General features: G+C 37.3%; 1 protein-coding gene across 8 annotated transcripts in view; it reads left to right on the top strand.

Moving 5' to 3' along the window:
• The window catches only part of SCMH1 (Scm polycomb group protein homolog 1), a 159,112-nt gene that overhangs the window by 38,910 nt on the left and 100,013 nt on the right, over positions 1–20,189 (top strand). For 5 of the 8 annotated variants that reach the window (XM_077752005.1, XM_077751999.1, XM_077752000.1 and 2 more), the window contains 2 exons: positions 7,980–8,050; positions 17,418–17,652. In XM_077752005.1, coding sequence (XP_077608131.1) covers positions 7,980–8,050; positions 17,418–17,652 — 306 coding nt within the window. Of the gene's footprint in view, positions 1–6,979; positions 7,123–7,979; positions 8,051–17,417; positions 17,653–20,189 lie in introns of all 8 variants that reach the window. The other 3 variants (XM_077752002.1, XM_077752003.1, XM_077752004.1) reach the window with 2 other exon arrangements.

The following is a 20,189-nucleotide window of genomic DNA, read 5'->3' as shown; positions in this document are numbered from 1 at the left end:
ATGATAACAATTACCTGTAGTTCAGCGACAAGTTCAGGTATGTTGTGAACAATCTGTTTTATTCATAGGGAATTGTAAAAAGTAGATACTCGGTTTAACATAAGTAGATACAAGAAGTGATGTTAAAATTTGGAAATATATTTTTCCTGTGCAAGGAGTAGAGGCTATCATAACACAGCACCAGCATAGCCAGAGACAGGCTCTGATGAGTTAATCCTGCATATTTCATTTTGCCCATCAAGCATAGAGAGCAGCCCCAAATATCAAAATGAAATGAAATTCACGGGGCGCCTGGGCGGCTCAATCGGTTAAGCATCCAACTTCCAACTTCAGCTCCGGTCATAATCTCATGGTGTATGAGTTTGAGCCCCGCAATGGGCTCTGTGCTGACAGCTCAGCCTGGAGCCTGCTTCTGTTCTGTGTCTCCATCTCTCTCTGCCCCTCCCCTGCTTGTGCTTTGTGTGTGTCTCTCTCTAAATAAATAAACAAAAAAATTTTTAAAGAAATTAAATTCAGTAGATTTTTAGAATCTGAGTTTGGAAGAAGCCTTAAAATAATCTAACTTGACCCAGCATTTCAAAATTCAACATTTTGAGTATCTTATAAAATGCCTTGTCTTGAACTTTTTTTTTTTTTAATGTTTTATTTATGTCTAGGAGAGAGACAGCGTGAGCAGGGGAGGGTCAGAGAGAGAGGGAGTCACAGACTGAAACAGGCTCCAGGCTCTGAGCTGGCAGTCAGCACAGAGCCCAACGTGGGGCTCGAACCCACGAACCACGAGATCATGACCTAAGCGAAAGTCGGACGCTTAACCGACTAAGCCACCCAAGCGCCCCTGTCTTGAACTTTTCATTGTTGTTGGGGACTTACAGCCTTCCTCAGGAACTCGCTTCATATTTAGACAGATTTATTTATTGGGCCAAAATCTGTTTCTTTGTCAATTCTCTCAGGCATACTTTGAACTTTTAGGGCAACATGGAATAGTGTAGCCAGCTTTTCCCTCACCAGCCTCCAGATATTAAAAGATAGCTCTAGGGACTGCCTGCCCACTGCCACTCTGGCTGTCCTGGTCAAAGCACCTTGTCTCATATAGGTTATTAGAATATCTTCCTCACTCGTCTTCCTGCCTCCAGCCCTGCCCTCCAAGTCCATCCTTCACACCGCACACAGAATGATTCCTGCCCCAGAGCCTTCGGTGCTTCCTCTTCTCATCGGTGTGGTTGAGGAGGCTCTCTGACACCTGGGCACTGCTTTTATCTAACACCTCCTTTCTCAACTACTGGTTGGTTGGTTGGTTTTTTAACTCTGCCCAGTAGCCATACCAAAATAATTCCATTTTTAGAAGTGCTTTTTCTTACTTCTGGGACTTTATACATGTTTTTCTTTCAGTCTGAAACAAAAGATTCTAAAAACAAAGAATTGTCTCTCTTCTTGTCTGACTTCCTGCTTACCCTTTGACTCCTTACAAGTATCAAGGTTACTTCCCTGGGAATCCTTCTACAAGACCTCCTCTAGCGCCCTCCACAGCCAAGCATGGCACTTACCACACTTTCTGTAGTTGGCTCTCTAGCCTCTGGCTCCTACTGAAGCTCTGTGAGGGCAAGAACAATATTTGATCATGGTGGTGTCTCCAGCACCCGGCACAATGCTTTGCACACGGTAAATATTTGTTGGATTGGTGGATGGATGGCAAATTGACTCCAAGATTGGTTTCTTCTGCAAGCTCAGTGTCAGTGTTCCTTCAGCTGCTCCTCAGGTGACATGGTTTTGTGTCCCCTTGCCACTTAGAGCACCGTTTAGACTTTGGTTTCTTCTGTCCATCTCAAAGTACAGCTCCCAGAGGTAAATTTGAGTATCACCAGCGTAATCATACTTGTCCAGAAAAGAGAAGCTCTGGTGCATGCTCGCTTCTTCTTTTCATTCACTAAACTTTTATGGGAACTGGATTCAGTTTCAGGCAGTGTGTTAAACAGTGAAGATTTTTAAAAAATAACAATAAAGGTAGCTGCTATCTGTGAAGAGCTTATGTAAATAACGATATGATGTGAAAATGCGAAAATAAAGGTGTGAACAGGATGTTATAGGAGCTGAGAAATGATAGGAGCTGAGAAATGGTGGGATTTGTTCTGAGAGACAGGATGAATCAGAATTTTTTTTTTTTTGGCTTGGTGTTTTATCTTTAGATGATTCATTAAAAAATATCAAGCTAGTGATCTAAAAGACCTATGGACAATATTTTGAGAATGAGCCACTGTGTAACTCATAAACTTAAGCGTTGTACATTGTCTCACAACAGGGTTTTATTAGCACTGGATATGCCATAACTTATTAATCATTTGAAAGTGCCAAGAAAACACAGTTGAGGGTGCCTTATGAAAAATTAAAAGTGGTTCAGTTGGTTTTGAAATTACATGAAACAAAATACTCCTCATCTTAGAGTAGACTGACTGATGAGAGGAACAGAAGGCAGGGTCCAGAGATAGGCCCAAATGTATATAAGAAATTAACATACGATCACAGTGACATTTCCAATCAGTGGGGAGAAGATGATTTCTTCAAAAATGATGGTGAGGACATTTATTGAATAAAAGGTGAAAAGGAAAGCTTTATCTTTGCCTTATTTGTCTCACAGAATAAATTTGAAATAGATCATTTAAATGTTAAAAATAAAATGAAACCTGGAGAAATACTAGAAGAAAACATGGGTTAATGTCTCTTATAGTGCTGAAGTGAAGAAAGCATGATGTGAAAGCCAGGAAGTCATAAAAGACAAGACTGAGAAACTTAAGGGCAAATCCTAGCAGACAGAGACAAATGTCTACAACATATATGACAGGCGAAGGACTAACATCTTTAGTCTACGTAGAACTCTTAGAATCTGTGAGAAGACAAAAGAATACCTCAATGAAAAATGACAAAATAAACTATAAATAAACTAATAAGCCTAAAATGACCTTCAACTTTATTAGTAATCAAAGAATTGCATATAAAAGTATGATAGTATTTTGCTTTTTCACTTGTAAGACTTGACAAAAGTATAGAGATTGTTAAATCTCCATTTTAGCAAGGATGTAAGAAACATATTCGTACGCACTGTTGGTGGGACTTATATTGTATCAAAATATAAAATAACCTGTTCTTTGTCCATTCACCCTACTCTTAGGAATTTGCCCTAAAGTGATCATCTTAAAAGTGTTAAAAAATATATGTATGCAAAGATACTCATCAAAAATTAGAAAACACTTACATGACCATCAATAGTATTTTACAAACACTGTCATTAACTTATATAAATTATGGCACATATAAACAATGGAACATTTTCAGACAGTAATCTTAGAGTAGAATTTCTCATCTAAAGACTATAATTGTCTTTATTTCTCTTAGGAATTTGGGTTCCGCACTTCAGGTAGAATGAAATAGAGTTCTTGCAGAGAAGTGTGGTCAGAATAGTAGCCACCATGAATGGAGGTGCCTCGTGTAGCTGGCTCAAATTAGCAGCATTGATATATAATATATATAATCTCTCTCATATATTATGGCCAGGACCAACTGGTAGAAGCTAGAAGGATGCTGACTTTGGCTGACTGTATAGGTCTAAGTCCATCTGTTTGTACAATTGAATAAACAGAATAAGGAGTTTCTCATCATTGCAAGTATTCACCCAAGGGCTGGAGGGAGCTTCAGGCCTCAACTTTTGGTATCACCCCATCAAGATGCCTTTCTTGACCATCCTGCCTAAAATAGCACACACATACCCTCAACACTCTTTCCCTTTTACTTTGCTTTATTTTTTCTTTATTTGAAAAGGGCCAGGAATTGTATATTACCTGGTGTCTCTGTTGCCCTCTCCACCATCCAACATATATTTATCTGTTTGTTTATTGTTTTTTCTTCCCCTTTGGAAAGTAAGCTCCATATCGGCAGAGACTTTGCTGTTTCATTCTTTGCTCTAGATCACCCGTGCCCAGAACTAGGGTTGAATGAATGAGTATTAGAGAAAGGGATTCATGCATTCGACTTGGTGGATCTCTTCTGCTTTACATTATTGCGGACTTTTAATTTTTTAAAGGTACTTCTACGTGGTGTGTAACTCTCTTCAGGGCAGAGATTTTATTTTCTAATAATAAGTGTAGCTGTAACGTGGTGTGCATTAGAGTTTATAAAATACTTTCATAAGCATTATTCAGTAACATAAATGAGATGACTATAGAGTCTCAGCCCACGTGTTTTCTCCATAGAGCATCTGTCCATAATTTGGCCATCTAAGATATTAGATAGACAGCCTCTGTCTATCACATTGTTTTATTTCCTTCGAATGCTTATCACTTATTACCTTATTTATTTGGTTATGTGTTAATGGTACCTCGTGATATACCCCAGAATGTAAATTCCATGAGGAATTTATCCCAGCACTGTCTTATCCCAGCACTGAGAATACTGCCTGGCACCCAGAAGAATGCTCAAACATCAGTTGAATAAATAATTGAAACCATCTGTAAAGCATAAGTCATTTTCCTTATATGAGTTAATAATGTTAATCTTCCTTGATCCCAGTAACAAATTAGATTTTCCTGTTCTGCACCCTCAAGGCAACCTGTATTACCTCATTAGCTTAAATTTATCATAATTGTACCAGTTTATTTGTGTTATTATTTATTTAACATCCCTGCTTAATATTTCTAAACTGCAAGCCCTGTGTATTTAGGAACCACGTATGTCTTGTTCCTCTTATATTTAACATGGTGCTTTTATACTTGGAAGGAGTTTAACAAATACTTAATGAATCAATGGGTGTACAATCTTGCATAATAGTTATCTCTGCTTAGAAGGATTAAAAAACTTCTCTAAGATAATTATAGTCATAAGACTTTATCCAGCATCTTCTGACTCTCAATATTACATTCTTTTGGCACCAGTAATTTCTAGACACAAATGTGAATCAGAATTACTTAGGGACACTTTGAAAATACAGATTTTCAGACCACACTCTAAGGCCTACTGAATGAGAATCTCTGAGGATGGGGCCCAGAACTCTATTTAAAGAAATGAGAAAAATCCTTCCGGAGATTCTGACGATAAGTAACATTTGGGAATCAGTGCTGTATGCTAGGGCAAACTACTGTTTGGGGGCAAATCCAGCCCGCTGCCTATTTTTGTAAATAAAGTTTTAGTGGAACCCAGCCATGTTCATTCATGTACATATTGTCTGTAGCTGGTTTCAGGCTACAGTGCAGAGTTGAGTATTTGTGACAGAGACTGGATGGCCCACAAAGCATAACATTTTACTATCTGGTCCTTTACAGAAAGTTTGCCAACCCCTCCCTGATATATACCTTGCTGCCTGTCCTGTTTTTGTGTGTGTGGTTATTGCAGTTGCTTGGAGATGCGGTAGACATGACGTTTGGCTCCATTATGGGCATTACAGTAGGTGCTCAAACATTCTATTGAGTCAATAAAAATTAACTCATTTGGAATTTACCTGAAATTAAGAGATTAAGTCTCAGGTAGCCTAAGCAGTCAAATTTAAGAAAAGTCCTAATCTAGGTATGGTTCAATCCAGTCAACCCTCAGTGGGTAAACTGCTTTTAAAAAAGAGATTCCAGGGGCACCTGGGTGGTTCAGCTGGTTGAGCGTCTGACTTCATTTCAGGTCATGATCTCATGGTTCATGAGTTCAAGTCCCACATCAGGCTCTGTGCTGACAGCTCAAAACTCGCAGCCTTCTTCGAATTCTGTGTCACCCTCTCTCTCTCTCTGGTCCTCCCCGACTCACGTTCTCTCTCTCTCTCTCTCCCTCTCTCTCCCCCTCTCCCCCTCTTCCTCTCAAAAATAAATAAATATACTTTAAAAAAAATTTTTAAGAGATTCCTGGGGCACCTGGGTGGGTTAGTCCGTTAAGCATCCGACTTTGGCTCAGGTCATGATCTCATGGTTCGTGAGTTCGACCCCTGCATTGGTCTTTGTGCTGACAGCTCAGAGCCTGGAGCCCATTTCGGGTCTGTGTCTCCCTCTCTCTGCCCCTCCCCCACTCACACTTTGTCTCTCTCTCTCCTTCAAAAATAAATATTAAAAAAAAGAGATTTCTCTTCATTCAATTGGCGATAGGGTGTTCTTTAAATGGTGAAAGATGTGAGGTTGCTTGCCTATATAATAGGGATTGATTACCATAATTGATGTGTAATAGAGAGCTGTAATTAATACCCGTTATTTTGGTACCCCTGATGCTGCCAAAATTTTTAAAACCAAAGTCTCTTGTATGCTTGTGGTCAAAACGCAAGCTACTACAAGCAATTACCAGACTGAGCAAACCTCTAGGGCTGCACTGATACAGTAGTTGTGAACCACGTGTAGGAATTTATATTTAAATAAAATTAATTATATTAATTAAAGTTTAAACTTAAATTCCTCACTCACACATTTCATGTGTTCAGTAGTTACACATAGCTAGCGGCTTCCTTACTGGACGTCACAGACACAAAGCATTTCTGTCATCACAGAAAGTTTTAGTGGACAGTGCTGTTACAGATGCTTGAGTGCAAGAGCTGCAGTTGACTCAAATCCAAGACTTGCTGTTTGACTTAATTCCTTATTTGTAAGAATGGAACAGTAATTTGTAATGCTTTCTTTTTCTAAGAGCAAATAGCGGTGAAATGTGTTCATTCCTTGCTTTAGAGACATCTCCCCTAAGAGCAGACTCTTTATAATATTCTGATAAGCTCCTTAAATCTTGATTCCAGGAAATATCCTTCTCATTTACCCTGTGGACTCCGTATTCAAGATAATTAATCATTGGCCAGTCCGTGAAGTGGTTCAGAACCGACTGTGATTTCTGGCCAAATCTATTTGGCTTGCTTAAGGATGGTGGGAAGGGGACGACTTTTAAAACAGAAGCTTTAAAGTCAATAGAGTATGAAGTCTTGGCATCATCTTTGAAGTGATTTAGATTTTATCATTCAGTGAATCATTTTTATTCCCAGCATCTAGTGCTTTTTGCATGGTCCAAAAGGGCCCTGTGCTGCTCCACTGCAGAGGACACTTCAAGAAATGCTGGTTTGCTACAGTGTTTTAGCTTGTGAGAGTCTCTGGGACCTTCCCTGCACCATCATGGGGTCACCTCTAGGTGGGTATTAGGGGGAGATTGGTAACTGATTTAACCTTTAATAAAGCACTTAGTCATCTTTTGTGGTTTAATAACATATGTATTTAATAGCTTGTTCCTTAAAAATGTTTCCCCTGACCCTAGCAGTGTCACCTCGAAGACTGTTTTCTCTAGCACATGTAGTTCTAAAGGCCACTTCAAGAGGCTACAAGATCCTGTAGACTCCTAACTCGTTCATAGCTACTATCAGGAAAAATGCTACCGAGGACCTGCTTTTCTGTAAATTACCAGATCTTTGTCATTTTGCACCCCAGAGCAGTGCACCTGGAATGGGTGTGGGTTCTGGGTGGGTGAGAGAGAGTGAGAATTCAAGTATAATCTCACTCATTCTGGTTTTTCCTACCATCAGATCATCTTACCCTGTGTCTGTCCTTCATTGTTTCTGAGCTGAGATGGTGGGATCCAACCATACTGGGTGTTAAAAGCTATCATTGGATGGCATTCAGGTACCTCTTCAGGTGTCAGGTTGTTCAGAAGGAATCTCCTCACCCACTGTATCTTCTGTTTTCCAAGAGCTTCCTGGATGCTTCTGTGAGATACTGGGATATGTTCTCTGGCATTTTGGATCACTTTAGGGACTAACATTCAAAACATGTAAGGCCATCTTTAGACCCTAATTTTAAAACATTGATCTAAAATGATCCACTCAGGTCACCTAGATTTCTACCCGTAATACTCTTTTGAGCCCCAACAGGGAAAGAGGAATTTTTTCTTATGCTCAGAATGAGTAAAAAATGGCCTAATGTTTAGTGTAGATTACATCCTGAAAGTGCTTTTTAGGAAGTTGACTGTGATAGAGATTTCTATTTCCTTTACAGGTCATTTTACCTGGGACAAATACCTAAAAGAAACATGTTCAGTCCCAGCGCCTGTCCATTGCTTCAAGCAGGTAATTGATTCTCAACATTTTTAGTAGGTGGGAGGCAAGTAGGCTTGTTCTGGTCGTTAGATAAGCAAAACATGAGGTTGGAGCCATTGGACTTCTCACCTGAAGGCCCCAGAGTAAACTTCTATGGGAAGAATACAGCTCAAGGCTCAAAACTCATGACTTTTGGTAGGAGACCTTCTTTCTAAGATCATCCCAAGTAACACCTTTTTCTTTCTTCACCTCCTTGAGGATATGTTTGGTTACTGAGAACAGTAGCTTTTTTTTTTTTTTTTTTTTAACAATAGCTCTTAATTCAGACAGATAGGAAACAGTTATATCCCTCAGATAGTTCTTAAAAGTGGATCAGTATTCATTTCTCTATACACAGCACCCCTGCCACAGTCTTACATTTTCACAAGAATGCTGGCACTGAGTTCCGTTGGAGAGTATGTTGGGACCTTATCAGAGCTCATTCAGAGCTTCCCACGTAGGCTTAAGTGTTGCATACAATGCACAGATAATGTTGACTACATCAGCACATGAGAAGGCTAATGAGCAAAGAAGTGTACTGCTGCCAAACAGAGCTAAACATCAGGAAGTTATTTATACCTCCCTTCCTTTATTACTCAGTGTTTATTTCCTCAGATTATCAACATTTCACTTTGAATTTTGTCTGTGCTCTAAATACAAATACAAATCCAGGACTTCTACTCACTTGAAATAATAGGGACTAAATCCATACTCCCACCTGAAATAATAATAAAAGGACAGAGTACATTATATTAACCAGTAGTTTTCAAGCTACTGAAGATCAGGCAGCCAAGCACAGTGATCTCTGAGAGATGAAAAACAGTGAGTTGAGCCTCTTATGATTTCTCAGCTTATTGTCTTAGGAGAGATTTGAGACCATGGCCCAGAGAAGGGGAGCCTAGGGTGAACTCAGTAGAATCCCTAATTGAATGGATGGGGCTAAGAGGGGAAACCAGGGTGGCTAGAATTTGGAGGACAGAATGCCTAAGAGGAGAGAGCTGCACAGAAAGAAACCCACAGCGATCTGCCGAGAGCCCTCTTCAGGTGTTCAGCAAAGTGCACGTATGCATATGAGGAAATGACCTCAAGCCAAGGGAAAAACCATCTGAAAAGACTGGAAGGAATAGATCTAGCACTCCCACAGGGCTGGAAATAATGCCCAGTTCCACCAGCTAGACTGGAAAATTTCATAGTTCATGTGGCATAAGGTAGAAAACTTGGGAAGCTTTTGCTCAGTATTGGGAAACAATTGGCCTTAGAATGAGCACTTCTCTGGACCTGCCTCACAAGTCATAAAAGCAAGACTCAAAATGATCAGACCATTTGCAGGTAACTTAAGTGCATTTAAGGACAAAGCACAAAAGAAGATGTGGTANTATTACTTGGCAATCAAAAAGAATAAAATCTTGCCATTTGCAACAATGTGGACAGAACTAGAATATATTACACTAAGTGAAATAAGTCAGAGAAAAATATCATAGAATTTCATTTATATGTGGAATTTAAGAAACAAAACAGATGAACATAGGCAAAGAGAAGGAAAAATAAGATAAAAACAGAGAGAGAGGCAAACCATAAGAGATGCTTTAATACAGAGAACAAACTGAAGGTTGCTGGAGGGGTAGTGGATGGGAGGATGGGCTAAATGGGTGGTGGGCACTAAGGAGGGCACTTGTTTGGATGAGCACTGGGTGTTTCATGTAAGTGATGAATCACTAAATTCAATTCATGAAACCACTATTACACTGTATATTAAATGTGGATTTAAATTTTAAAAAAGAAAAAGAAGAAATTAAAAAAAGAAACACAGCTGTCACTAAAAAATAATAAAAATGTGGATTTAAAAAAGAACAAAGCACAATAAGGGAATGCAAAAATATCCAGCAACCAACAGCTAAAAGTCAAAATGTCTGGCATCCAATCAGAGATTACCAAGCATGAAAAGATACAGGAAAACATAATCAATCATGAGCAGAATAATCAACCAATTGAAATAGACTCAGAACCTATATAGATCTTAGAATAGGAGACAAAAACACTGAAGCAATTATTTTAATTGTATTCCATGTGTTTGAAAGTTAAACAGAGACATGGAAGATTTAAAAAAAAAAAAAAGACTCATTGAACTACTATGTGCAAAATGAAAAATACACTGGAGGAGATTAATGGCAGAAGAAAAAGCCAGTAAACTTTGAAGACGTAGCAGTAGAAACTATAATGAAACACAGCAACAGAAAAGAATCTTAAAAAGATGAAGAAGATTATCAGTGAGCTAAGCATAACTTCAGTTGCCATGGGATAACTTCATAGACCATGTAATTAGAGTGCCCAAAGGAGAAAAGAGATGAGGGACAGAAAAAGTATTTGAAGATATAATGGCTAAAAATTTTCCAAAATTGAGGAAAACTGTAAATCCACAGATTAAAGAAACTCTATGAATCCCCTTCTCCCCCCCAAACCAAAGATAAGAAAAGTACATTAACACATACTCATAAATGCTCAAAGCTAGTAATAGAGGACAGCTTAAAAGCAGCCAGAGAAGACAGACACCTTACATACAGGGTAACTAAGATAAGAATGACATTTCATTATATGTTCTTGTCAGAAACAATGGAAACAAGAAAGTTACGTAACATGTTTAAAGTACTAAAAACAGAATCTGTCAATCTCACATTCTGTACCCAGTAAAAAGAGCTTCCAAAAACAAAGGCAGAATATATTTTCAGACATACAAAAGCCAAAAGAATTCATCACCAGCAGACCCAGTACAAGAAATGTTAAAGGAAGTGCATCAGGCAGAAGGAAAATATTACCAGGTGGAATTACAGATCTATAAAAAAGAATGAAAGTCCCTGGTAATTGTTATTACAAGGGTGAATACATAAGATGTAAATACATAAGGATAAAAACATAATATGTTTTTTTCTTATTTAACTCTCCACAAAAGGTACTTGTGTAAACAATAGTAATCACATTGCATTGTTGAAGTGATAACAGATGTATAAGTAAAATGTATTACAATAGCATAAATGCCCAGCAGAAGAGAAATCTTACATATACTACTGTAAGATTCTTTTACATGAAATAGTATACTTGAAGATAGACTAATGAGTTAAAACATTTTACTATAAACACCAAAGCAACTACTAAAATAATAGAAAATAAATAGCAGGTGGTAGACTTAATTCCAACCATATCAGTAATCAAATTTAATTATAAATGGTCTAAACACCTCAATTAAAAGGTTTAAATTGTCACACTGAATAAAATAAGACCCAATTATATACTGCTTGCAAGAAATTTTACTGTAAAGACATAAACAGGTTAAAAGTAAAAGGATGGGAAATGATATACTCTGCTGACATTAGTCATAATAAAACTAAAATGACTATGTTAATATCAAAGTATATTTCAGAGTAAAGAATACTACCAGGGATTGGGGGGTGGGGGAGGAAGGCAATTTCATCATGAAAGGGGTCAGACATTTTTATATGAAACAAATAGAAATGTAAGGAGAAATTAATAAACCTAAATTTATTTATAATTGGAGTTTTGATACTCCCCTCTCTGAGTAAAGAACAAGTAGTAAGAAATCAGCACGTGAATAGTAGACGTCGGCAACACTGTGAACTAGCTGGACCTAACTGACGGGCATAGAGCATCCCCAGCAACAGTAGAATGTACATTCTTTTCAAGTGCACACAGACGGTCTACAAGTTAGGCCATGTTCTGGACCATAGAATAAGTTTTGATAAATTTAAAAGGATGTAAGTAATATAAAGTATGCTACATTAAATTAAAAATTAATACGAAAAAGTTACCGCAAAAATCTCTAAATATTTGGGCACTAAGTAACACATTTCTAAATACACCCTTAGGTACGGAGAAATTAAAAGGGACATTAACAAGTATTTTCAGCTAGGGAAGCCTGGGTGACCCACGTGGTTAAGTGTCCCACTGTTGATTTTGGCTTGGGTCATGATCTCATGGGTTGTGAGATCGAATCCAGCATTGGGCCCTGCTTGCAATTCTCTCTCCCTCTCTGCCCCTCCGCTGTTTGCACGGACTTGCTCACTCTCAAATAAATAAATGAACTTTAAAAAATAATTTCAACTGAATGAAAATGAAACTAGAATATTTCAGAGTTGTGGAGTGCTACTAAAGCAGTCCTTACAGGGAACTTATAGTACTAAACACCAATACTAGAAAAAAAGAAAAGTTTCCTTTAGTGACCTCAGCTTCCATTTTACATAATGAGGGGAGAAAAAGAGCAAATTAACCCCAAAGTAAGGAGAGGAAAGAAAATAATAAAAATCAGAGCATAAACCAATGATATAAAAAACAGAAAATAATAGAGAAAATCATTGAAGCCAAAAGCTGACTCTTTGCTAAGATCAATAGAAATGATAACTTTCTAGCCAGATTAATCAAGAAGAAAACACAGATTGCTAATAGCAGAACTGGAAGGGGTTGCATCACTGTTTATTCTACAAATTAAAAGGATAATAAAGGAATATTATGAACAAATTTATGCCTTTAAGTTTGATAACTTAGTTGCAATGGATAATTTTCATGAATAACACATGTTACCAAAGTTCACTTAAAGAAAATCTGAATCTCACTATTTCTGTTATAGAAGTTGAATTTGTAGTTAAGAAATTTCCCACAAAGAAAATTTCAGTCCCAGATGACTTCACTGATGAATTTTTCCAAACATTTAAGGAGAAAGTAATGCAAATTCTACACAGACTCTTCCAGAAAGTTTAAGAAAAGGAAATACATTCCAGATCATTCTTTGAGGCAAATATTACTCTGATACCAAAATCGGGTAAAGATACTGAAGGAAAAGAACTACAAAGCAACATCTCACATAAAGATATATGTTAAAAATTCTAAAGAAAATTCTAGGAAATTGATTTTAACAACATAAAACAATAATTCATCATGACCAGGTGGAGCTTAATTCCAAGAATTCTAGGTGATTAAATATTCAAAAATCAATCAATGTTTCACCGTATGAACATACTAATGAAGAAAAAGTATGATCATCTCAATAGATGCATAAAAAGCATTGACAAAATCCAGTGTCCATTACAAATCAAAGATAACACTTCACATCTACTAGTATAGTTGAAATTAAAAAGGCAGACAATAACAAGGATGGTGAGGATATGAAGAAATTGGAACCCTCACACATTGCTGGTGAGATTGTAAAATGCTGTAACCACATTAGACAACAATTTAGAAGTTACTTAAAATGTTAAACAGAATTAGCACATGACTCAGGATTCCCACCCCTAGGTAAGGAAAACACATGACCACACAAAACTTATACACAAATGGCATCATTATACATAATAGCCAAAAAGAGAAAACTCGAATATCCATCAACTGATGAATGGCTAAGCAAAATGTAGTATATTCATTCAATGGAATATTATTCATCGTGAGAATGAAGTACAACACAGATTAACCTTGAAAACATTAGGTTAAGTGAAGAAAGGAACCACTCACATATTGTATAATTCCATTTATATTAAATCTTTAGTCCATAGAAACAGAAGATTAATGGTTTCTAGGCTGGGCTGAGGGCAGAATGGGGAGAGACTGCTAATAGGGATGGGAATTCTTTTGGAGGATGATGAAAATGTTCTAAATTTAAATCAAGTGATGTTTGCACAACTCTATGAATATACTAAAAAACTACCAAACTATACACTATAAGAAAGATAACTTTTCTGGTATGTGAGTTAAATAAATACCTACCATCCATTTCACCTTTAGATATTTATGCAGGAGAAAAGAAAGTATAGTCCCATACAAATATTTATACATGGGTGCTCATAAACAGTTTATTTGTAATAATCAAAAATTGGAAAAAAACAAAACCCCCAAAAAATGGGGTGCCTGGGCAGCCTAGTCATTTGAGCATCTGACTCTTGGTTTCGGCTCAGATCATGATCTCATGGTTCATGGGATTGAGCCCTGCTTCAGGCTCTGCACTTGGAATTCTCTCTCTCTGCCCCTCCCCTGTGCTCTCCCTTTCTCTCTCAAAATAAATAAATATTTAAAAAAAAAAAACTGGAAACACACCAAATGTTTATCAACATGATTTACTACTCAACAATAAAGAGAAATGAATTATTGATGCATTCAACAATAGGATGAATATCAGAATAGTTATGCTCAGAGATAATATCTACTATTCCTATAGCCAACATCATACTAGAAACTAGAAGCTTTCCCACTAAGATCAGGAAGAAGGCAAGATGTCTCCTCTTACCTCTTTTCAATATCATAGTGGAAGTTTTAGACACTATATAACAAGACAAGAAAAGGAAATAAAAGATATACAGAGTAGGAAGGAAAAAATAAAAATTCTGTTTGCAGATGACATAATTGTCTTTGTAGAAGACCTGAATTGACCAAAAACCAAAAAACCACCCTAGAATTAATAAGCAATTACAGCAAGGTTCAGGATACAAGGTTAGTAAATAGTAAGTCACTTTCCTTTATACTGTAATAAACAAGTGGAATTTGAAAGTAAAAACACAATGCCACTTAGCACCTCCAAAAATGAAGTGCTTAAGTATAAATCCAACAGAATATATACAAGTTTTGTATGAGGAAAACTACAAACTCTGGTGAAACCAATAAACAAAAACAAAAACAAAAATGGAGAGACAGTCCAGGTTAAATAATAGGAAATCTCAATATTGTCAAGATGTCAATTCTTCCCATTGTAATCTATAGATTCAATGCAAGGCTAATGAAAATTACAGCAGGTTATTTTGTGGAAAAATTGACTTTAAAGTTTACGTGGAGAAACAAAGATCTAGAATAGCCAACACAATATTGAAAGAGAACAGGGTTGGGGGACTGACACAACCCAACTTCAAGGCTTACTGTAAAGAAACCAGAATCAAGACAGTGTGGTATTTCTTTAAAAAAGAACCAGATGGATCAAGGGAACAGAATAGAGAGCCAAGAAATAGTCCCACATAAGTATAGGCAACTGATCTCAGACAAAGGAGCAAAAGCAATACAATGGAGCTAAGATAGTTTTTTTCAATGAATAGTGCCTAACAACTGGACAGCCACGTGCCAAAAAAAAAAAAAATCTAGACAGAAATCTTACATCCTTCACAAAAATTAACTCAAAACAGATCACAGACTAAATATATAACTCAAAACTATAAAACTCCTAGAAGATAACCTAGGAGAAAAACAAGACAACCTTGGGTGTGGTGATGACTATTTGGATACAGTACCAAAGGCATGATCCATAAAAGAAATAATTGATAAGCTGGAATTCATTAAAATTAAAACCTTCTGCCTCCGTGAATGACACTGTCAAGAGAATAAGAAGACAAGCCACAAACTGGGAGAAAATATTTGTAAAAGGCATATCTATAAAGGAATGCTATCCAGAATATACAAAGAACACTTCAAGTATCAAAAATAAGAAATGAAACAACCCGATTTTTAAAAAATGGGCCAAAGATCTTAAACAGACTTCTCACCAAAGAAGACACGCAGATGACTAAAAAAACACACCTATGAAAAGATATTCAACGTCATATATCATCAGACAAATACAAATTAACAGTAGTGGGAGACCACTACACACTTACTAGAATGGCCAAAATCCAGAAGACACTGATACCACTAATGTGAGCAAGGATCTGGAGCAACAGGAATTCACTTGTGGTAATGCAAAATCATATAACCATTTTTTAAGATAGCGTGGTGATTTCTTATGACTAAAACATATCCTTACTATGTGATCTAGCAACCATATTTTTTGGTATTTACTCAAATGACTTAAAAACTTACACCAGGAAAAAACATGCATGTAGATGTTTATTGCACTTTTATTCATAACTGCCAAAACTTGGAAGCAACCAACATGCCCTTTAGTAGGTAAATGAAAAAAAAATGTAGCATAACCAAAGAGTAGAATATAAGCCCTAAAAAGAAATGAGCTATCAAGCCATGAGCAGACACGGAGGAAACTTAAATGCCTATCTAACGGAAAGAAGCCAGTCTGAAAAGGCTGCAAAACTATAGAGGCGCTAAGAATATCAGCGGCTGCCAGTGGGTAAGTGGGTGAGGAATGAATTGGCAGAACACCGAGGATTTGTAAGACAAACTATTTTGTATGATCCGATAATGATAAATACATGTCATTATACATTTGACCAAACCCACAGAAGGTACAACACCAGGAGAGAACCCTAATGTGAAGTGTGGACTTTGGGTAGTTATGATGTGTCAATATAGGTTCATCAGTTGTAACAGATGTACCGCTGTGGTCGGGATGTCGGTAACAGGGGAGACTATCCATGTGTTGGGGCCAAGTATATATGGAAAATCTCTTTACCTTCCTGTCAGCTTTCTTCTGGACCTAAAACTGCTCTAAAAAAAAAAAAAACAAAGTCTTATAAAAAAAAAAAAAGAAATGGAATAAATAAGCATTAAAAATTTTTAAGAAATTAATTATTAATACATTCAACAATAGGGATGAATGTCAGAATACTTATGCTGGGTAAAAGAAGCTAGACAAACACAAAAAGAGTTTATTCTCTCTGATTCCACTTAAGACTAGAAAATGCAAACCAGTCAGTCCACCATGATAGAAAGTGATCAGTGTTTGCCTGGGGCCAGGGGTCTGGGGAGGGCTAGACAGAGGAATTATAAAGGGACATGGGAAACCTTGAGCGTGTGTCCGTGTTCATGATCTTGACTGTGATAATGGTTTCAAGGTGTATGTGATATGTGTGGTGTCATGGGTGTATACATACGTCAAGATTTAACAAAATGTATAGTTTATGGTATGTCAATTATAACTTAAAATTGGTTTTAAAAATATGAATTGATTTTTAAGTTAATGTCAAAATAAGAAAAGTAGTCTTTTGGTCTGTGTGGTGAATGAATATACAAACCTACATTCTGAAGCACTCCATGAGGAGACACTAAGGATACACAAGTTTAATAGGATGATTTCTGAGAAGAAAATGGTATGAACACCTGGAGAGTTAGGATGTTTTAGAAGACAGGATGAGAACGCATTTAAGTCAGGACCACTTGAAACACTGCTGTTCTTTTCTTACTGGTGTGAGTCAACATCTGATGCTTCTGTGGAAAGTAAATTTTCCCCCTTCATCTTACCTTCCAGTGTTTCTTTTACATGAGTCCCTTCCTAAGTATCAGGGAATAGTTCAAGGTGGTTGACCCAGGCCCCGCTGTAACCAATTTCAGTACAAAGCATAAGTTTTCAGACTCCATCTCTTAACATCTTTACTAAAAATGACATTTACTCGTAGCCTGCCTAATCCCCGTGGCTTGTTTTTCTCAGTCCTACACACCTCCAAGCAACGAGTTCAAGATCAGCATGAAACTGGAAGCACAGGACCCCAGAAATACCACATCCACGTGTATTGCAACAGTAGTTGGACTGACAGGTGCCCGCCTCCGCCTTCGCCTTGATGGCAGCGACAACAAGAATGACTTCTGGCGGCTGGTTGACTCCTCTGAAATCCAGCCTATTGGGAACTGTGAGAAGAATGGGGGGATGCTGCAGCCCCCTCTGGGTGAGTAACTAGACCCAAGCCTTCCGTAGCCAACTAGTTATCTTCCCAGAATGCTACATCCTGTTTCAGGAAAGCCGAGGGTCCCCTGCCTAGTCTTCTCTTCCATCTGGCCAAAAGAAAAAATGAAATGTGCTATAAAATATGGACATGTCCATCTCTACATAGACTTATGATATCCATGTGTCTCTTAAGCTCGCCTTTTTCTAACCAGAAACCACACCTTTTCATCAGTTCCCATTTACCCTGAGAGAGAGAATGAAAGGAGGCTTTACCATTTAACCTGCCTCAAAAAACCATAGGGCTTTTATCAAATCCTACAATGATAACCAGAGGTCAGAGAAAATCTTTCAGTAAAATGACTGACACAGAGGTTCCTTACCTCCTTTCCCCTAAATTCTCACTTGGTCCTTGTACTTTTCTCACTTTGAATCAGTTGTTAAGCAAAATGTGTTATTTTACTTAAACTTTTAAGCCCACTAGAGTTTTCTTCTCAAGATCAGATTTATCTTTTTGTTTTCACCCTCAGTATACCTAAGTGACTTAGCCCATCTCATCAATTACTGTCAGTCACTATTGAAGTAAGTCTCAACAGAGAGCAGAGAGAGACACGTTATGAGCTATGGGCTATGTTCCCCCTCAGGAGGTTGTGCTAAATTAATCGAGTGTTAGAGGACAGATGACTTCATAAGACATCCCCAGGTGGTTATTGAATTATCCCCCATTTAAAAAATTTATTTGTAATAAAATTCCAGATGTATACAGAAGTAGAAAGAATAGCACAGTGAATGTCCATGTATCCTTTATCCTTGAGAATTACCAACACCCAGTCGGTATTGTTCTATTTGTACCTGCACATGTTCCCTGCCCGGTCCTGCCCCGTTGTCCAAACATAGTATTCTGTTGTTAAATATTTGGTATCTGTGCCTCATAGATAATGTTTTTAAAACATATCATAATAACACTGTCATATGTAAATAAACTAATGATAATTCCTTAATAGTAACAAATATTTACTCAGTGTTTAAATATTCTCTATTGTCTGTCTGTCTGTCTCTTTCTCTCTCTTTCTCTTTATTAGTTCCTTTGAATCAGGATCAAAATAAGATCCGCATATTGCACTTGGTTGATATGTCCTTTAAGTCTCTCTTAATCTATGGATTCTCTTTCTCTCTTGTTTTTTTTCCTTGCAATTTATTTGTTGAAAAATCCAAGTAATTTGTCCTTAATATCTCCCACAATTAGATTTTGCTGATTGTATCTCTATGGTATCATTTGACATGTCTCCCTGTTCTCTCTTTTCTAGAAATTGGCAGCTAGATCTTGAGGCTTGATCAGGTTCAGGTTCAGTTTTTTTCATAAGAATATTGCATAGGCAGTGGTATTTATTTTTATTGGGAAGCATATATATGGTCTCATTGTCTCTCATTTTATAATGTAGCAGCCGTTACTGCTTGTAGTCTAGATCAAGGGTTGACACATTTTCTTAAAGGGTTAGACAGTAAAAATTTCAGGTTTATGGACCATACATTCTCTGTTGCAGCTAGTCAGCTTTGTCATTGTAACACAAAAATAGCCGCAGATAATACATAAACAAATGGGCAAGGCTGTGTTCCAACAAAATCTTATATTTACAAAAACAGATGACTGGCCTGCTGGCTGTAATTTGCTGACTCCTTATTTAGAGCAATCAATTCATTATGGTTGCAAAATGGGAAATTTTAATCTTACAATTCTGTCCACATAAATTAAATGGAATATGTCTATTAAAATAAACTTCATCAATTATTTCGTTATTGGGAGGATATAGTTCATGGAAGAATGCTTAAATGCTTTTCTATTTACCAATTTTCAAAATAATGAATTGGTTTACTACCATCCCCCCAAAATATTTAAGGATATTTTTGTTGTTATTTAGTATCATAAACCTAAGGATTCACACATATTTGACATGTTTCTTTCCATCACACTAATTGTCCTTTCTGATTCTTGATTTGTCCCATCATTGGCTGCATAGGAGCCTCATCAAATGGTTGGTTTCCTGACACTTTTTTTTCCTTTTCTTTCTTTTCTTTTTTAGAGAGAGAAAGAGAGAGAGAGAGCACCAGCGGCAGTAGGGTGCAGCAGGGGAGGTTAAAGGGTGAGAGAGGGAGAGAATTTCAAGCAGGCTCCACATCCAGTGCTGAGCCCGACACGGTGCTCGATCTCATGACCCTGAGATCATGAGTCGGATGCCTAACCAACTGAGTCACCCAGGCACCCGGTCTTCTGACACTTTACTGTTTGACAGCTCTCTTGGATTTTTGACATTTCAAAATGTTCCAGGCTCATATTTTTTTTTTTAATTTTTTATTCAAGTTAGTTAACATACAGTGTTCTGTTGGTTTCTAGAGTAGAACCCAGTGAGTCGTCACTTACATGTAATACCCAGTGCTCATCCCAGCAAGTGCCAGGCTCATCTTTTATATTATCTGCCTGAAATATGGAATCAGCTATTTCTTTTAATATAGATGCCCAGTTCCTTTTAATGGGAAATGCTA

This window comes from Crocuta crocuta, unplaced genomic scaffold, assembly GCF_008692635.1.
Source record: "Crocuta crocuta isolate KB4526 unplaced genomic scaffold, BGI_CrCroc_1.0 scaffold367, whole genome shotgun sequence".
NCBI classification, from domain to species: domain Eukaryota; kingdom Metazoa; phylum Chordata; class Mammalia; order Carnivora; family Hyaenidae; genus Crocuta; species Crocuta crocuta.
The sequence above is the reverse complement of the archived record's forward strand: the minus strand, read 5'-3'. Positions and strand labels throughout refer to the sequence as shown.